At 41.7% G+C, this 17,562-nt stretch overlaps 7 protein-coding genes across 10 annotated transcripts; 3 read left to right on the top strand and 4 right to left on the bottom strand.

Annotated features, from left to right (window-relative positions):
- The first annotated feature begins 129 nt into the window (after nt 1-129).
- Nucleotides 130-1,127, top strand: LOC6497798 (cuticle protein 19.8). Its single transcript, XM_001961434.4, has 2 exons — nt 130-227; nt 283-1,127. Exons 1-2 carry the CDS (start codon nt 216-218, stop codon nt 1,090-1,092), a joined length of 822 nt encoding a protein of 273 aa, XP_001961470.1. The 5' UTR covers nt 130-215; the 3' UTR covers nt 1,093-1,127.
- Nucleotides 1,128-1,552: 425 nt separating this feature from the next.
- LOC6497800 (glycoprotein-N-acetylgalactosamine 3-beta-galactosyltransferase 1) lies at nt 1,553-4,309 on the top strand. 2 transcript variants are annotated; one of them, XM_001961435.4, is made up of 5 exons: nt 1,553-2,133; nt 2,622-3,153; nt 3,208-3,307; nt 3,368-3,640; nt 3,709-4,309. In XM_001961435.4, the coding sequence occupies exons 2-5, from the start codon at nt 2,642-2,644 to the stop codon at nt 3,976-3,978; spliced, it is 1,155 nt and encodes a 384-aa protein (XP_001961471.1). In that variant the 5' UTR covers nt 1,553-2,133; nt 2,622-2,641; the 3' UTR covers nt 3,979-4,309. The 2 variants fall into 2 exon arrangements, with proteins under 2 accessions (XP_001961471.1, XP_032307587.1); XM_032451696.2 differs by having other exon boundaries at nt 1,587-1,603.
- Nucleotides 4,099-6,200, bottom strand: LOC6497729. The gene is made up of 3 exons (XM_001961436.4): nt 5,239-6,200; nt 4,324-5,166; nt 4,099-4,257 (listed from the first exon to the last, which is right to left on the bottom strand). Exons 1-3 carry the CDS (start codon nt 5,992-5,994, stop codon nt 4,099-4,101), a joined length of 1,758 nt encoding a protein of 585 aa, XP_001961472.2. The 5' UTR covers nt 5,995-6,200.
- Nucleotides 6,201-6,454: 254 nt separating this feature from the next.
- Nucleotides 6,455-7,640, bottom strand: LOC6497730 (glycoprotein-N-acetylgalactosamine 3-beta-galactosyltransferase 1). Its single transcript, XM_001961437.4, has 2 exons — nt 6,755-7,640; nt 6,455-6,703 (listed from the first exon to the last, which is right to left on the bottom strand). The coding sequence occupies exons 1-2, from the start codon at nt 7,571-7,573 to the stop codon at nt 6,494-6,496; spliced, it is 1,029 nt and encodes a 342-aa protein (XP_001961473.1). The 5' UTR covers nt 7,574-7,640; the 3' UTR covers nt 6,455-6,493.
- Nucleotides 7,641-7,745: 105 nt separating this feature from the next.
- LOC6497728 (glycoprotein-N-acetylgalactosamine 3-beta-galactosyltransferase 1) lies at nt 7,746-10,549 on the bottom strand. Its single transcript, XM_001961438.3, has 3 exons — nt 10,320-10,549; nt 8,463-9,367; nt 7,746-8,308 (listed from the first exon to the last, which is right to left on the bottom strand). The coding sequence occupies exons 1-3, from the start codon at nt 10,360-10,362 to the stop codon at nt 7,898-7,900; spliced, it is 1,359 nt and encodes a 452-aa protein (XP_001961474.1). The 5' UTR covers nt 10,363-10,549; the 3' UTR covers nt 7,746-7,897.
- Nucleotides 10,550-10,790: 241 nt separating this feature from the next.
- On the bottom strand, nt 10,791-16,821 carry LOC6497727 (ankyrin repeat domain-containing protein 29). Of its 3 annotated transcripts, none has more exons than XM_014906313.3 (5): nt 16,651-16,821; nt 14,338-14,663; nt 13,403-13,513; nt 12,076-12,372; nt 10,791-12,019 (listed from the first exon to the last, which is right to left on the bottom strand). In XM_014906313.3, exons 2-5 carry the CDS (start codon nt 14,347-14,349, stop codon nt 11,462-11,464), a joined length of 978 nt encoding a protein of 325 aa, XP_014761799.1. In that variant the 5' UTR covers nt 14,350-14,663; nt 16,651-16,821; the 3' UTR covers nt 10,791-11,461. The 3 variants fall into 3 exon arrangements, with proteins under 3 accessions (XP_014761799.1, XP_001961475.1, XP_032307503.1); XM_001961439.4 differs by lacking the exon at nt 16,651-16,821 and adding an exon at nt 15,669-16,055; XM_032451612.2 differs by lacking the exon at nt 16,651-16,821 and adding an exon at nt 16,002-16,020.
- Nucleotide 16,822: 1 nt separating this feature from the next.
- LOC6497801 (40S ribosomal protein S21) lies at nt 16,823-17,512 on the top strand. Its single transcript, XM_001961440.4, has 4 exons — nt 16,823-16,977; nt 17,049-17,107; nt 17,176-17,367; nt 17,431-17,512. The coding sequence occupies exons 2-4, from the start codon at nt 17,058-17,060 to the stop codon at nt 17,438-17,440; spliced, it is 252 nt and encodes an 83-aa protein (XP_001961476.1). The 5' UTR covers nt 16,823-16,977; nt 17,049-17,057; the 3' UTR covers nt 17,441-17,512.
- Nucleotides 17,513-17,562: the final 50 nt, after the last annotated feature.

The raw sequence follows: 17,562 nt of genomic DNA, 5'->3' as shown, positions 1-17,562 counted from the left end.
TGAAAATGAAAGTGTCACCAATATTGGGTGATGTCTTTGGACAATGGAAAATCAATGAATCAATTGAAGCGCATGACATTGTATAACTCTTCAATTGAGTAATAATCGAGTGCAGGAGACGAGCTATATAAACTCCGAGTTGCTTCAATTATCATGACAGTTACCCTACTAATTGTGAAGACAGACGTTCGGAAGGAAGATCCAAATCTAGCGAGATGGCAGCCAAGGTGGGTTGTTGTCATGATTATTTGGGAGACATTTCAAATTTCTGTTTACTTCCAGGCAATTGTCCTTTTATCTATGGCCCTAATGGCAGCTGGCCAACAGGAGTACAACTATAACGACAAGGCAGCCACGGCGGTTAACTCCTTGGAGCAGAACTCCCCCAGTTCTGGCGAGGACTTCCTCAGCGACTATCATACCCCCAGCAATAATGCCCTAAACTCCGAGGCCACGCCCGATGGATATGATTACGTGGCTCCCAAAAACAATCAGTTCGCCGCAGGCAGTCGATTGGCCAGTGCCCAGGCCTCGAATCTTCTCCAGAATGCCGCTAGTGCTGCCAACGCCGAAGCCATCCTACTGCCCTCCCCGCTGCCCGTGCTCCGCCAGAGCCAGGTGGAAACCCAGCCGGAGGTCTTCCCGCCCGCCAGCTATAGCTTCAACTACGCCGTGAACGACGAGAGCACCGGGGACATCAAGGAGCACAGCGAGACCCGGGATGGCTATGTGGTGCGTGGCTTCTACAGCCTCATCGATCCCGATGGCTACAAGCGTACGGTCACCTACACGGCGGATGATGTCCATGGCTTCAATGCAGTGGTGAACCGTGTGCCCTATGCCCTCAAGACTGTAGTGATTCCTAGCACCAGGGTAGCCCAAGTGGCTCAGGTGGCTCCGCTGGCTCAGACTGCCCCCACCTTTAGCCTGGATGAACGCTCCAAGTCGGAGACGGCCAAGGAGTCCATCAACCTGCCGGGATCAGTGTCCGTTGGCTCAAGTTCCAGCTCGGGATCGACCAACACCTTCGTCCAGGACAGCTATGCCAATGCTCCCCGGGGACTGGACGCTTCTGGCGGTCCCTATGCCTGAGCTATCCTGATAGGATACGCCGTCATTGTGTACTCACTCATTGTGCTTCATTTACTTTTAGTTTTTTAAATAATAAATACGAAACCATACTCTGAGGTTTTTATATAGCCTAATTTAAGGGATAATTAAGCTGCTTTGAAAAGCTTTTTAGGTAACAGTGGTACATCAATATAGCGTAAGTTTCACATGGCTAAGTATCAAGGCAAGTACAACATGGGCTTAAAGAGCTGATCCAATTGTTTTTAAAGTATGTAAGACATTACAATTTTTAAATGGAGATATGGAGATGGAAACCGTTTTGGTTTCCACAATTGGGTTTTGACTTGTAACATTTATTGCAACAGTTTCCATTTTGTTGCTGAATATATTGAACTAGAAATAATGAAAGAAAAATGGCCAGTCTGGCAACATTTCAGAGCGTTAGTATTTGTACTTTTTCTCCAACATCAACAACGCTTTTTCAGCCAAGTCTAAGTCTTTCAACAACCGGCAAGGCGCGAAGACGTCTCAGGTATTCCGTTTTTGTCCGGTCTCGACTCTTTGTTTATTTTTGAGCTTCGGTCTTTATGTCGCGTTTGAGTCTTACGTGTATTTATTGCCTTTTTGTTTGTGTTTGAAATTCTGTGCAAGTGCCGGAGCATACAATTACAAAGTGGAAAGCGATCGTCAATCGAAGAAAAGAGCTAGAGAAGTCACATAATTGGTCTTCCGAGTCACAGACCCTAGGGAGTGACAGAAGGCGGCGATTTGAAACGGACCTAATTCGATTGCAACGCCTGAAGAAAACGTTGGAAATGCTATCCAATTGATAATTTACTGAGTTGCGAATCGTATTGAACTTACAAAAATTTGTGACTTACCATTGCAACATAGCGTAACTGAGCGCTTGAGTCTGTGAGCCCGAAGGTCAACCGCATCTTTACAAGCTTTCGTGTCTCCGTCTGCGACTGCGTCACTGCCTCAAGAATGTGTTAATTCGGAATTTTGAAGACAACAACAGAGAGCTACCAAACCAACGACATCAGTTTGCCGCCAAAAAACGTAAACAAAAGCCCAATACTCACAGAAGCCAAAAACAAATCCGTTGATTCATGAATTTTTATTAACCAGATAAATATTTAAATGATTCCTCACAAACTTTATTGGGGGTTCCCTTTTGATTTTTGACAGTCCGGCAACCACATTGAATATTTTTAAATATTTAATTTCGTATTCTTGAGTTTATGAATTAGATAATCAATATTTTTTTTAAAGAACTCAAGATTGTATTAAACTCTTTTTTTTTTTAAAAGAATTCGAATCTTTACACACATTTTAGAAGCTTCATTAATAAAATCTAAATCTAAATTTCTTTGTTGTTTTGTGAATAACTTCCAGTTATATATAGACTCACCTTATTATTATTGAATGTTATGTGGCCTTGAAGGTGTATTAAATGTATTGACAAGGTTATATATAAACTTCAACAAATGTTTACTTGTATAATGATACAATTACTCATCAGACTGTTTATTTCAATATTTCTATAGCCAATTAAAAGAAGAACAATATGCAAGCATTGCGACAAATCCGCAAACGCTTGGAGTTGCTCTTGATGCTGCTGATTGGCCTGGCTTGGGGCATAATTTTGTCGGAGCTCCTGCGTCGTACTCGCTGGCAGCTTTCTGATAGTTTTCTGCAGGCTGGGGGCCGCTTTCCCAGCAGCCACAGAACTACCACCTGCCCCACGGCGCCACCCACGTCCGCCTCTACAGAAACTCCCAGAAATACGAGTGTGCCTCTGGCCAGTCGCCTTTTTAACGAGACTCGCATCCTTTGCATAGTGCCGACCACTCCACAGACCCACAAAAGCCGGGCCATCCACATCAAACGCACCTGGGGGTTGCGATGCAACAAGCTGATCTTTATGAGCACCAAGGCGGACAAGAAACTGGGCGCCGTAGACCTCAAGGTCAAGGAGGGCTACTCAAACCAATGGGCGAAAATACGGGCATCACTGCAATATGCCTACAAACACGATTTTCGGAACTACGACTGGTTCCTCAAGGCAGATGAAGACACGTAAGTAATCACAGTTTTAAAAAAACTAAAGCAGTGACAATAATCCTTTTTCAGTTATGTGGTCATGGAAAACCTTCGCTCCTTTCTACATCCCTTTAGTCCAATGAAAGCAGTTTACTTTGGCAATAAATTTCGCAGTTCACAAGTAAAACAGGTATTTTATAAACAGAGAACAATCGAAAACAAGAAATTTCTAATAATAATCGTGATACAGGGCTACATGTCGGGTGGAGCTGGATATGTCTTGAGCAAAGTGGCCCTTTATCGGTTCATGAAGTTCGGGTTTAGTAATAGCAGTATCTGCAGTAACCGCAGCTACGGATACGAAGACGTCGAGCTGGGACGGTGTCTGCAGGCGGTGGGTGTAGTGGCTGGTGACTCCCGGGATGAGCACGGCTTAAACCGCTTTATACCCTTCTCACCTTTCCAATCGTATCCCGAACCACCTGAGTGGTATATGCCTTACCCCTTTTACAAATTGGCCAATGTAAGACCATCGACAGCATTTAATAATGATTTTCTTTAAATAGCTACATTTTTTTTATTATTTCAAAGGCAACCACAGATTGCTGTTCGAACTCGGCTATTACATTTCACTACAGTTATCCCAACGACTTGTATGTTCTGGACTATATTATCTACAAACTAAAGACTTTTGGAATACCGAAAGATCTGGAGAAAATGCCTGCCAAAAGAATCATGCAAGATGAAATGAAGAAATGGAGTAATGACTTACCAAGCGAAGATAAGTCAACAACTAAAATTCATTCTGAGACGTCCACAAATAGAACCCACGTTCCCTCCAATGCCAAAGTTAAACATTAATCGAAATTCAAACAAAAAACTATTACTATGCCAAAGAAAAAAAGCCATAAAGCTTCAATTGTATTGTGTTAAAGTGCTTAGATTTATATTTATTATTGGAGTTAAATATTACTAGAAGCCTTACAACTTAATTGTGGCTAATCTTGATGTTCTAGATGGAGGATGTCCATTTACAATCCCATACGGTCGCGATTTGTATAAAATTGTTTCCAGAAAATACATATCGTGGTGTGTCATATAGTGCATTGATATTGAATAAGTTGAGCAACATTCCATACCCTGTAAAAAGAATAATTCGTTTCATTAAATAAAATCATTAATATATACATAAGTCAATTTTCGCACCGGGCTAAATTCATGATGAAGGTAGTTCTTCAGCCAAAAACTTTGATCATCATAACCAGGTATTATAAAGTGTCCCAGGGAAAGAGAAAAGAATCGATGGCGTCCATAGACGTCTCTGGAATCACCGGCTGTTACGTTCAATTTGCTGAGACACTTTCCCATCTCAAAGTCCTCGGTGCCATGGACATCCGAATAACATATTTTCCTCCTGATTCCGTATTTCACGAAGATCCTTGCTGCTTTCCGGCTGAGGACATACCCAGCTCCCCCGGACATGTATATGCTATCCCCTTTAGCGAATGTGGATCCAAAATATATCTTCGATTCAGGTGAGTAGGGCTGGAGGAAATAGCGCATATTCTCTATAATGGCATAGGTGTCGTCATCGGCCTTGTAGAACCAGTCGAACTCGGAGTGGTAATGCATGTAGGCGTGCCTAAATGCGGCCCTGGTCTTGCCCCAGAGTGTTCCGTAGCTATCACTTATGTTCAGAGCCACAGTCTCTACTTCGGCCATGTTGCTCCTCGAGGAGTTAGTGTAGTAGATCACCCGGTTGCAATGACGGCCCCAGGTCTCACTGATGGCTTTCATTCCTTTCATGTAATTCTTTGACCAGGTCAAGACCAGGCAAATGATCCTTACGGAACTGTAAAGGTGTCGAGCCACTTTATCATTACGCGGCCTGGCAGATATCCTCTTGGGGAAATGCACTGACTTTAGTTCTGGTAGTTTGTTGACATGGCCATAGGCTCGAAGCTGGTACAGGAAAAACTCCAGGATGTTCATCTGCTTACCACTCGCAAAAGGGTATATTACTCCTTGGCCGTAACAGTCCTCCCTACTCTAAATCATACAAATATGTTATGTTTCTTTCATTAAAATATGTTATGCTATTTTCATTAATAACGGACTAACCTGGTTTTCATAGACAAAGAGGTATATGCAGGGCCACAACCAAAACTCTTGACGCAAAGTAAAGGGCACCACGTTACCCGGAACGTTAAAGGGCTGAAGACTCTGGCTGGGTCCCTTCTCCATCCTTCTCAAGCAGTCCTCCAAGTAGACATTGTCCTGCAGACAGTTCCTTGTGGACAGTTGCTCCAAAGCCTCTCGACTAAATATGTAATCCGTGGTATCCACCTGGCCCACATGTGCATATATATAGAAGGAGTGATGGGCACTAAAATATACAGCTTTGTTGGGCGAGTAATGAGCCAACATAAAGCGAAGATTCTCCACTATCACATAGGAATCCAAATACACGACCAAGAGCCAGTCGAAACTTTCATGAAACTCCTCGTAAGCCTGTCGACAGGCAGCTGGCAGGGTGGTCTCCCAGAGACTTACGATGCTCAGATGATTGCAGCGTCGAGCCCAGGAATTTTGAATGTGTTTTATTTTCAGAAAGCCAAACTTTTGATCCGAAGGCTCCAAGTAAACAAGACAATGAACACGGACATTGTCCTCAAGCAGCCGAGCTATCCCATCATCGTCCCAATGCTGACTTCGAGCTCCAATATCATAGACTTTTAATTCCTCCTTGTAAGGCTTGAATATTAGCTCATGGATCTCGTTAAAGTAGGCGCTCTTATAAAATATGAGCAGCTCAATGATCAGAAGCCAACATACTGTTGAAATAATGAGTTCTCGAAAAAATTGCCCAAATTCCATCCTTCTTAATTGAAAACTTTTTATTTGTCACTTTGTAGGGCTACTTAACAATCAATTTTAATGGGTCTATCGATTCTAAATTTTATTTTCGATAATTCTATCCCAAAAATCGGATGATAATTGGCAAAGAAAAAGCTTTCGGTGGAAGCCATATTGCGGCTCCATGCATTTTCCAAATTTCAGAAGGGAATCCTCCACAGAATTTGTAAAAAAATCTAAAAAATATTTTGTTTCTAGTTTTGATGCAGATTGAAAGGGAATCGATTTACAAATCGATTAAGGTATTCCACTCATGAATTGAATGATTATTGGCAAAGATATGGCCTTCGGTGGAAGCCATATTGCGGCTCCATGCGTTTCCTATTATACATATTGGCAAAGATAAAGCCATTGCTGCGGTTTCTATTGTTTCCCGGATGCGGAAAATATTGGCAAAAAAATAGTGGCAATACCAAACAAATAAATACTTTTGATTTATTTGGACTTCTAAAAATGTTTATCAATAAGCGTAATCTAATGAAAATTCGTTTTCCCCGCTGTGTCGTTTTTTGTCCCTCAATTTGTGGGGTACAAGTTGGCTCGGAAGGGATTCATCGGGAATTTTTCGACCAAAAGATCTTAATCGATATATCATATACTCGAAACCGTGTATGTAGCGATGATTGACGTAATGAAAGGATACGGGGTAGTCAGACCAAGCAAAAATGCCCTGGAAGAGATTAATATTATTAGTGGAAGTTTTTTTTGAGTGTTTACAAACATCTTGCGTCCTCAGGGCTATATACTTCCAGTACCAAAACTTGGAGTCGTAGCGCAGATACGTATTAGACCTTGCCTGAGGGTCGATGAGGTACATGCGCCTACGTCCTTTCGAGTCTCTGGAGTTTCCCTCCTCCACGTCTGCATTGTCAAGGCACTCCTTAAATCTGCCCAAGGTTTCTCCCGTGTCCTTTTCCTCACATTTCGTGGGATTCGGCAGACCAACCTCTACGACCTTCCGCAAAGCAGCCCGACTCATCGCAGTGCCAGGGGATCCGAAATATATGGGCATCTCCGGACTAAAGGGATATAGCATATATCGCAGATTCTCCACCAACACAAACGTCTGATCGTCCGCCTCCAGGAACCAATCGGCATCGCTCAGATGGTGATGGTAGAGATATTTCAGGGCGTTCTTGGTGTTATTCCACGACTCTCGCAGATGGGAGTTGTCCGATAGAGCCACGGATCCTGGGAGTGCCGGATCCACTTTGCTAGTGAAAAATATGAGCTTGTTGCAACGTCTTCCCCAAGTGCGGAGTACTGCCTTTGCCCCCTCCTTGTGATTCTGAGGTTTTGTACTGACGTAGCACAAAACTCGAACCTTTTCGCTCAAGTCTATATCAAGGGGACTTCTTTTTTCCGTGTGATTGGAGTACGACTTAAAATCAATGATGGGCAATAGAACAACCTGGGTGATTATGTAACCAATTCCAATGCCCATGAGCAGGAACAGCACAGGACGGGACGATGACCCCGATAAGTGCTGAGGATGGAGATGACTGTTTCGCTCCATGAAAAGGGATTTGTCTGGCTCCATTGCCTCCAAAATTTAACAAGGATTACAGTACTTTCTGATTGGCATCCACTCATCTACTAAATGAATTGAAAAACGATTGTTTATAAAAAATACTCTTGCTAAATCGATGTAACCACATTACGTGCTATTTAGTCATGCACTAAGTACCTCAAAATCGTTTAGAAATAACCTCTTAAAAGTAAAAACATTTAAGAGCTTTATTGTTACAACTAGATTCCAGTCCATGTGCATTATACATAGAAAGTATTACACAATAGTAGGGAACGTGTTCCTTGTGGTTTCTTTCTAAATCTTTTTTCTTATACCTAAAAATTAAAATTGTAATTAATGTCCCCTGGATTTCTCAGCTACACTCTCATCTATTTCTTCCGCATCTTCGGGTGATTCCCTGGATCTAGATCCTCTTGAATCAGAGTGCTCCTCTGTTTCCTGGTGTTTTCTCTCCTCACTTTCCAACTCCTTGGAGTCCATTTCCCGGGCGTCGGGTTCCTTTGGCTTCTCAGTGGTTGTCGTGAAAATCCTATCGTAATCATCCACAGAATCCTCATTACTGGCAGCGGGTCGATCCACTGGCGGGGGCAGCAACTGACCCACTTTGAGTTTTGCAGGCAGAGATTCCAAAGACCGCATTAAACCGTAGGGCTTCAAGTGATAAATGAGGTAATCCATCACATACATCAAATTAGGAGCCACGTAGTGGAATGAGATGGCCAAGTCTGAACAGCAGTCCAAACCCTGTAACAAAATAATATATAGTTTAAAATTGGCTGAACTGTATCCGCATTTAAATTCTATAGATGTTAAACCCGTTTTGAAGATTATCACTCATACGCAGTGTTTCCTAAGCAAAATCTCTATAATTTAATTTAGTTCGACACCTAGCACTTACATCATCTGTTTTGTAGTATTGGTAGTTCCAGTACCAAAAGTTCTTGTCCCACTTGGCTGGAATCAAGTGATGTTCCGGAACAAAAGGGAACATCCTGCCACGTCCCATTTCGTCTCTGGAGTCTCCAGCAGTTACGTTTAAATTGGCCATGCACCGACCGATTTCGATGTCCTCGTTGACCACAGTTCCGGGCAGGCAATACTTCTTATTGGGGATTCCCTCGACGACGAAACGGCGAAGTGCCTCCTTGCTGAGAATATAACCAGCTCCGCCGGACATGTAACCCTGTTTCACGAAGGGCTTGAACTTGAAGCCAAAGTGCACTGGTGTCTGGGGACTGTACGGATACAACATGTACCGCATGTTCTCGATCACCGCATAGGTGTCGTCATCCGCCTTGTAGAACCAGTCGGCATCATTGTAGTGGTGCTGGTAGACATAGGTGAACGCGGCCTTGACCTTGGCCCACAGGTTCTCCCGCCCCTCGCCCACATCCAGCTGCACGGTGGGCAACTCATTGTCATGTCCCGAGCTCATGAAGAGCAGAGTGTTGCAACGCTTGCCCCACGTCCGTTTCACGTGGCGCGCCTTCTTCTTGTGGTTGGTGGGATTGGTCATCACCCAGCAAAGGATCCGCACCTCCTTCTTCAGTTGCTCAGCCGCTGTGGAGTTGTCATCCGGATGCTCATGCTGGAAAGGATGATGCTCGGGTCCATCCGACAAGGGCCACGATTCATGGTTGACTGTGGGGTCCGGAGCTGGATTATTAGCGAGCCGCAAGCGCTGGCTAAGGTAGGGATATAGGCTCTCTTGAGGGGATAGGGTCGAAAACAACTGTGCCAAGCAGTAGCCCGCCACCAAACCAACTATCAAAGTAAACACTGATCTATTCTTCGAGCGGGGGGCTATAAAAAGTAATAAAAAAAGTTAAGTAAGGATGAAAATTATTTATTTTTTGTTTAAATGAATTTTTTTCCCTCCTTATTGGCTTTAGGTCAACGGCAGTAAGCTAATAGCATTTAATAGTTTGTTCAGTTTCTTTCAGAAAATAAATATGGAACTGGCACACATTTTTTTTTTACTCTAGATGTCATAACAGCTTTGAATTTGGTCAAAACAACCACCCTAAAGACGTCATTCGGCGCACAGGTGAAAAAGCAAAATGGAGCTGGGATATTCTGAAAATATGAAACTGCTGGAGCGGGTAACAATGGCTACAAATAACTCTTAGAGTTTCTAGCTCAGATGTCCTATTTTGGCGTTTCTTGATACTTTTAAACCCTAATTATTAAAATAAATAACAAGAACAGTAAAAGAATAATACGGTTTCTAGGAAATTATATTTGGTCTTTTTATTGGTTTCATGAGACGGCAACTACAAGCTTGGGTCTTATGTAGATTCATATTATACGAAACTGAAACAAAAATTTCTACAAGGATCAGTCGACTATATCCGATATTTGCGATGCCTAATCCAATGTATTGCACATATAGTACTAATACTATTCCAATTCCAGGATATATGAAAATCAGCTGCGTCCACAGTTAGCCTTTCTTTTCATCCTTTTTACCATATGATCCATATGATATAAAATTTGAACAGGAAAATGGTAATACTCAGTAATGAAAGGAAGCATTCTAATGTGATGTCCATTCAAATTAAATATATTTTTTCAATCCAAAGGATGTTAATTTTGAAGGATAAATTCCTGGCAATGCCTTTTTTTATAACATAAAAGTTGATCATTTGAATTTTTAAGGCATCACTTTCAAAAATATGAATTCTGCGACAAATACATTTAAGAGAATTTTGTTTATGGAATCTTTAGTTTTAATTTGAAGACTAAAAACATTTACCTTCAGTTAGCAACGAACGCGAAAGCAGACTTGCGCTTGACATTTTCCTCAGCCCTTGTTTTTTGAGGTCACTTCAAATTTCCCTTTCAACTGCACTTGTTTAAATAGAATTTTGAAATTTTCCTATTAGGTCCAAGCCGAGACAGTCTAATGTGAACCCGAACTGAACTCGATAACGTTTAACACCAGACTGAACATCCAGGTAGTTGTCTGGGTCTGGCATTATGGTTTGGCAATTAGATTACCAAGGAACAGTTGATTAAACATAACTTTTTTAAGTAGTAATGCAATTGATGAAAGAAACGATAAAAAATTTAAGTAGAACCCACAAAAAACAGGTTTAACTTAAGGATCAAGATGATAAAAACGTTAAAAAAAACTATAAGTGATGAATTTAATTATTAATTGGGATCGAAAATAGTCTTATATTATACGCTTAACAGCCCACAATAAAATTAAAACAATATGATACTTGTTTTGGGTCGATTTATTAAACTTGCGAATTAGGTACAAAATTAATAAGTATTTTTACAGAAAAATAAGCTGAAAACCATCAAGTTTAACTAATATCTAATTAAATACAAGAAGGCGGCAAAACTTAAAGCACTCGTCAACAATTGCTTAGGGTAATTTTTGGACTATAAATAGATTTAAGTATAATTAAAATAGTACTTTATATGCATGATTATGTACAGAGGACATTGTTGCGTTATTAGTTTTGGGTCCATGTTAACATTTTTATAGTGATCAGTATCTTTGTTGTTATTGTTACATATGTTTAGATTTAAATTCAAAAATACAAGCTCAAAGTGTTTTGTTATATGAATGATACGCATTATCTAATATATATAAGGTTTTCATATTCTGGGGGCTGCTATTTGCTTTAGCATGGACGTGTTCTTAGTAGTGAATTATTATTCGGTTATTCTTGCGTTGAGGATGGGGTGTTTGGGTAACCCCGCACGGGGCAATACACTCTGAAGAGAATTTAATGTATTATTATCCAAATTGAAGCTACAATTATGAATTCTCCCCTGATGGATTGCCCGGTGCCTTGCTTTCGAATTTTATGTAAACATAAGCAAAAAGGCCAACGTATTGTGCAAAAAGGTACATTGGAGGCGTGAAGGCCGATGTCTTTCTTACGCCGACATCGTCGTGACCTTTGGGGTCAATCCCGATGTGATCGTGTTGGGGGCCAGCGCCTTAGCGGAGCGCGCAACCACCGTCCGCACCCGCTCCTGGAGGTAATCACAGATGGAGGTGTACTTCTGCTGGTGGGCCAGCTGCAGGGCCGTAAGACCCTCCTGGTTCTTCAGCAGCACATCGCTCCCGGCGGCCACCAACTGCTTGCAGACGGTCATGTGCCCGAACATGGCCGCCGCATGCAGCGCCGACTCCCCGTTGGGTAGCAGGCCCAGATTGGGGCGGTACTTGAGCAGCACGGTGATGACCGCCGCATGGCCCTTGTGGGCGGCCTTAAAGAGCGGGGTAGCGCCGTCGCAGCGCACCGTATCCACATTGGCACCGTTCTGCAGCAGTACCTTGCAGATGTGGTCCTGGCCCATCTGAGCAGCTATCCAAAGGGGTGTGGCACCGTCCATACGCTTCACATCGATCTCGGCGTCCGCCTGGATCAACAGGGACAACACTGTCCGGTGCCCATTCTGGGCTGATATAAACACTGGCGTGGCACGATCCTGTGAAGAAATTTGGGCATTAGCTCTCTTCATTTCGCAGTGTACAGTGTACCAACCTTCATGTGTGCGTTGACATTCGCCCCGCAGTCCAGAAGTTCACGCACTATCTTCACATGCCCGCCCTGGGCGGCTACAAAGAGGGGCGTGCCTCCATCCGCCGAAGGCGTGTCCACACTAGCACCGGCCTTCATCAGGATCTTAACCACATCCAGGTGGCCGCCCTGGGCGGCAAAGAAGAGGGGTGTCGTGCCTGTGAGACGGCGGGAGTTGGGATCGGCCCCCTGGTCAAGGAGTTCCATTACGCAGTAGGTGTGGCCTCCAGCGGCAGCCAAAATCAAAGGTGTCGTTCCATCCTGGCAAAGACGTTAGATAATTAATATAATTGGTAATTGGTAAAGAGGTATTAAACTTTTTGTTTCAAAGTCCACATTCTCGAATCTCAAGTGCAATCTAGATCTCAAAACAGAATAAATCGATAAATCTCACGCACAAGCCTATCTGCCCATAACAAATGCTCCGCCATTTTCCACTCATTACAAATTCTAAATAAATGCACTGCAATTTTCTCTAATTGTTTAGCCTGGTTCGTGTGAATTTGCATGCATGTCTGCAGCTCCGACTCTATAAAAATCGTTTAATAAGGAAATAGTATGTCCGAAAGAGAAAATGCGCGAATCGCTTTTGAAGCGCTTGATCCAAATCCAAAAAAGGGGGACCCACGTAGCCCCAAGTCATTTGTGCGCCCTTTCCGTGGACTCTTGCAAGCCATCTGGTAGAATATATATATACGTCTGTCCGTATACACTGGTGCCCCCACGACCCACTCTAGTTTGGTCAGGGGTCCACGCTTCGGTGAGCGTCAAGTGAAATTTAATTTCGATTTTTATGCACTTTCAAGGTGGAATTAGGCATTCTTTTAAAATGTTACACTGATTTTCAAGTGCTCTCCTCCAGAACTGTTGATCCAGTCTTTAAAGAGAGTGTATATTAAATCTATAGGGTATGCTGGTAGTCGAATATAGCGGCTTTAAAGTAATTTTTTAGGCGCAGTTACTCGTCTTCTTTGCCAATTGGTGCGCGTTTGAGCCAACAAAGTGTTAACTGATTTTAACACGGTTCGGGCCTTCATAACACATTATTTTCCTTTTCCGCAAAAGTTTTGTAACAATTTAATGACAAAATTGTTAAATCAATTATGATCAGTGATTACATAATTTAAAAACATTTTGGAGATTTTTTTAAAGAAAGTAAATGAATTTTTTGCCTCTGGATTTTTCTACACTTTTTTTTAAATCTTTTTAAACAATAATGATTATAAAAACTAATAATTTGGTATATTTCATATTTTATTTAATATATTTTTAAGCTAAAAAGTAAACTTACCTCGTCTTTGCAATCCACGTGGACCTTTCCGCTGTCGAGAACCCGAAGAAGAGCCACCTCATCGCCCCTCATGGCCGCCATGTGCAACTGCACATCGGAGGGCGTCTCCTTCTATTTCAGAAGAACAAAATCAATTAAGACTTACAATTACAAGATTTGAGGCAGCTGTCAAAATAAAAATTAAGACCACTCAGTAATTGCATCATCCAAACCCCAAAAATCGTGTAATACTTAATGGGAATGGCTGTAATGTCTTTTTCCACATTAATTTGGGCCAAAGCCCTGACAAAACATTGTTTGAATTCATAATTGATTTTTTTCATATCGTTACTCTAAGTATGGTAATAATATTTGTTTACTTTGAACTCAACTGCATTTTTTTAATAACCTTTAGCGGCCGTGCAACATTTTTCACATCCAAACTCACGCCATAAGTACATGTTGCAATGGGGAAGCAGAAAAAATATGTTTTTAAAATGTCAACTTTGCGTTAATAAAGCGAATTAAGTGTGGCACATGAATGCATGTACTCTTGCCCACGAGGGGTACTCGTGGAGAGGGCTGAAGCACCTGTTGAAAAGCAAAACAAGGCTAACAAAGACAAGCTAACACCCCACCTAACGTGATTCAAGTTGCCACATCGAGGTGCAACAATGCAAATGCGGGGCACCTCGTATGACATAATGACAATGGATGCTTTCGTGTTGCTTGTAATACATATTAAGATGATGATGACTTTGATATTTATGAAAAGCAAGGACTCTTATCACTTAATCATTTAATAATTTATAAACAATGTACTATTTTGTCGAGAGGGACATTACAACTAATACTGTTTGCCAATCTTCTAGTCCCATTTGCCATCAAAACCCATCCAACTCATTCGGAATGAGTCAATTAGTGCTTTATGGGTCAACCATTGATCATTTACTTACCTTCAGCGACATTCTAGTGGTCCTCTCCCTCCTGGAAAATGGATCTAAGTCTGTGGCTGGCTCTCGAAGCTGTTGCACCTGCTTACAAGCCCGTTTCCATTGACCGATTTTTCTCAATCTGTAACGCTGCTCCTCCGTCGTCAGAAACTACTGGCTAACAGTACCAGTGCAACAAGCAATTCAGGCAACAAGTTTAACAAAAGTGGCTCAAAGCGGCAGAAGCCTAGCCAAAAACAGGGAACACCAGTTGCGGCAACATCATTTTCGTCTACATTTAAGTCGAACTGTAGTTTAATTCTAGGATAGTAATTCTCAAAGCACAAGATCTGAAAGTAATCGAAGAATTGGTTTGACATTTTTAAATATCTAAAATACTCTTTTAAAAATACTCTAAAAAATAATTTTATCCATTTAAAATGAGTCAAATTAAGCTAAAGCGCAAAACCAAGTTCACTTTGGTTAAATGGTTTGAAAAAGGGAAGGAAAAAAGAAAGTATTTTTGAAAAACAATAATCTGGAGAAAGGTATGGCTTCGAGAATGCACAACCCTATCGAATTTGATGTTTGGAAATCATTAAATTTTATGATTCAGTAACACATCCTATTAAAAAAACATATACTTAAAATAATTTTGTTTAGAAATATTTGTGTTTTTGATAAAATATTAACTAAGATAGCATTATTGCCAATCATCCTGCACTGCAATTTTTCCCATAATAACATAAATTTCTCTATTGTTAATATGATTATTGACAAATGACAGGTTGCCGCGCGGTTCAAAGCTGACTTGCCACTATCAAGATGCATCAGTCGCTGTGAAGTGAAGCATTTTCATTTCATTGGCGCGCTTTTACTTTGTTGTTCTTCATTTATTAATTGCATTTCATGCAAGAGCTATTTTTTCTGGCCTACGGTACTCTTTTATGAGCCATCATCATGGCTGCGCTGCCTGCAGTTTGCCTTTCAACTTTTGACCTAGAAAGTGCTTTAGTTTTAGGGTTTTTGTGCGGCATTTCATCATCATCTTGTTGGGCAGACACGCACTTTGTGGTGCTGACATCACAGTTTTCTTTTCGGGTCAGATTTTCTTTTGGGGTTTTCCTCAGCTGCAGGCCTTCTTAGTTTCATGTTTGAGGTTCTTTGGTTTTCATTCAATGGGATTTCGGTACGAGATATCCCACACAACTACGATTTTATCAGAGAACAGTTAGTTCAACATGATTTTTAAGCAATAATTGATGATTGTCAATATCTTTGAATGGTTGAAAGGTCGGTGATAAGCTAAGAGCTGATATGCTTCAGAAATAATGGACACAAAACTGATAACATACCCTTCAAATGTATGGACAAATTAACAATTGGGCTTTGTAAAACAACACCATTTATTATTTGACCTATAGTTAGTTATATATCTATATTAATTTTCACAACTAGTTGCCGGATCGGGGCTCAAACACTATATTGTTTTTCGCTTCTATTTAAAAATAGAATCTCACGTTATCGTGATCTCATTTTTATCGTTTTGACTCTCGCGTATTTTTATCTCGGCCCGCCAGATTATGCAAAAATATCATCATTTGCACAAATAAAAGGTCAACAGGCTTTGTACAGGTCTTTCAACAGGTCAGGCAAAAGGTTGTAAATAAATGGAGCGCGGAACGAACCGTCCTAGCCCAAGTAAGTTCTTCGACTTATCGGGTTCGAGGTGGCTGGTCTGGGTTTTGGATTTTCGTGCTTTTATCCGAGCTTTTATCCGCACGCGATCTTGTTCGTGATCACCCGGTTCGAACACGCGTAACCGGTTCGCTTTCGAAGAGCCGAAACACAAGTTTTGCGGCAATAAAGACGACAAATATATACCCTAGATTAAGGGTAAATTTAAGATTTAAAAACTATGGCGAGGTATTCCACGTTTGCTACCATTTTCTTTATTTATTTGCCTCTCAAAGATTGCACGCCAGCCATCAAGTGAGCAATGCCTGGACCCCAGGCGCCCCGTTGAAAGTTCATTGAATATACAACATACACACATGTATACATATCGCGAGCGACGCCTATAAATAGGCAACGCGAATTGCGCTTTCCACGGCACAATAAAAACATGTCCTCTCCCCACACATTCCGTTCAACACGATTCCTACCCATGCTTGAGCAAAGGAATTGTAGGCATAAATAAAGGAAAGTAACAGAAACTGCCTCCCATTGACGAAAATCGTTGCTGACATCGAGCGAGGTCACAAAGCCCCTCCATGCCCTCTTCCACCGTCTAATTCAAGGAACTGCCTATTTTTTCCCCTCAAAATCAATACTCACTTGCAGGTTTAAATAAATCAAAATAAAACTCTTTATAATGCTCTATAAATCCGCACTAATCGAAGAAATTCACTCGCATATTATATTTCCAAAAGAATTTCCGCAGACTTCGCGAATTTGCAGCCCACATTTAGGCTTACCGAGTGTTACCGTGTGTCAAAAAGAGAAAATACCAACTAAATACCATATCAACTTCGTAGTACCAAGTAGTTCCGGTAGAGGGCGCCACCCGCAGCGCAGCCAACTTCACGTCTATCTGTCAGTTCTTTCTCTTTTTCTCCAACATCGCCGATTGCGGTTGCTTGATTTGCAAATAGCCACAAAAAAGTAAGTTAAACAACGATTGCAGCCCATTTAAACTGACTCTACATTTTCTAATTGCTTTTTCCGCCTTGCAGACCAACAAAATGGAGAACGACGCCGGTGAGAATGTTGATCTGTACGTGCCCCGCAAATGGTAAGTGAAACACGTGTTCCCCCTCTGATTGGACGGCGATATCTAACCCGTATTCTTGCCACTTGCAGCTCGGCGTCCAACAGGATCATCCACGCCAAGGATCACGCTTCCGTGCAACTGAGCATTGTCGATGTGGATCCCGAGACCGGCCGTCAGACCGACGGTTCCAAGACTTACGCCATCTGCGGAGAGATCCGTCGCATGGGAGAGTCGGACGACTGCATCGTGCGTCTGGCCAAGAAGGACGGCCTCATTACCAAGTAAGCTAACGCATTCCCATTGTTTATCAACCATTGTTAACTCGACTATTTTTTTCCTTTCAGGAACTTCTAAATGTGTTTAAAAAAAATCAATAATATGAACATGATTTTGGTAATAAAGCGAATTCCCTTGTAATTTAACGTATCAAAAGTGTCATTTGTTGTTTTTCGGGACTTTTTGGATTCATTTGATAA

The sequence above is a fragment of the Drosophila ananassae genome, chromosome 3R (assembly GCF_017639315.1).
Source record: "Drosophila ananassae strain 14024-0371.13 chromosome 3R, ASM1763931v2, whole genome shotgun sequence".
Lineage (NCBI taxonomy): Eukaryota > Metazoa > Arthropoda > Insecta > Diptera > Drosophilidae > Drosophila > Drosophila ananassae.
This window is presented reverse-complemented; position numbering and strand designations above follow the sequence as displayed.

Excerpts from the sequence above, each read along its gene's own strand:
- LOC6497800 (XM_001961435.4), top strand. The coding sequence starts at position 2,642 with ATGCAAGCATTGCGACAAATCCGCAAACGCTTGGAGTTGCTCTTGATG. Across the intron at positions 3,308-3,367 it reads GCAGTTCACAAGTAAAACAG|GGCTACATGTCGGGTGGAGC; the intron begins GTATTTTATAAA and ends ATCGTGATACAG. Across the intron at positions 3,641-3,708 it reads CCTTTTACAAATTGGCCAAT|GCAACCACAGATTGCTGTTC; the intron begins GTAAGACCATCG and ends ATTATTTCAAAG.
- LOC6497729 (XM_001961436.4), bottom strand. The coding sequence starts at position 5,994 with ATGGAATTTGGGCAATTTTTTCGAGAACTCATTATTTCAACAGTATGT. Across the intron at positions 5,167-5,238 it reads TCTTTGTCTATGAAAACCAG|AGTAGGGAGGACTGTTACGG; the intron begins GTTAGTCCGTTA and ends TGTATGATTTAG. Across the intron at positions 4,258-4,323 it reads TTCATCATGAATTTAGCCCG|GGTATGGAATGTTGCTCAAC; the intron begins GTGCGAAAATTG and ends TTCTTTTTACAG.
- LOC6497730 (XM_001961437.4), bottom strand. The coding sequence starts at position 7,573 with ATGGAGCCAGACAAATCCCTTTTCATGGAGCGAAACAGTCATCTCCAT. Across the intron at positions 6,704-6,754 it reads TAGCCCTGAGGACGCAAGAT|GGCATTTTTGCTTGGTCTGA; the intron begins GTTTGTAAACAC and ends AATCTCTTCCAG.
- LOC6497728 (XM_001961438.3), bottom strand. The coding sequence starts at position 10,362 with ATGTCAAGCGCAAGTCTGCTTTCGCGTTCGTTGCTAACTGAAG. Across the intron at positions 9,368-10,319 it reads GCGTTCGTTGCTAACTGAAG|CCCCCCGCTCGAAGAATAGA; the intron begins GTAAATGTTTTT and ends TACTTTTTATAG. Across the intron at positions 8,309-8,462 it reads AATACTACAAAACAGATGAT|GGTTTGGACTGCTGTTCAGA; the intron begins GTAAGTGCTAGG and ends ATTTTGTTACAG.
- LOC6497727 (XM_014906313.3), bottom strand. Across the intron at positions 12,373-13,402 it reads ACGTGGATTGCAAAGACGAG|GATGGAACGACACCTTTGAT; the intron begins GTAAGTTTACTT and ends CGTCTTTGCCAG. Across the intron at positions 12,020-12,075 it reads ATGTCAACGCACACATGAAG|GATCGTGCCACGCCAGTGTT; the intron begins GTTGGTACACTG and ends ATTTCTTCACAG.
- LOC6497801 (XM_001961440.4), top strand. The coding sequence starts at position 17,058 with ATGGAGAACGACGCCGGTGAGAATGTTGATCTGTACGTGCCCCGCAAA. Across the intron at positions 17,108-17,175 it reads CTGTACGTGCCCCGCAAATG|CTCGGCGTCCAACAGGATCA; the intron begins GTAAGTGAAACA and ends TGCCACTTGCAG.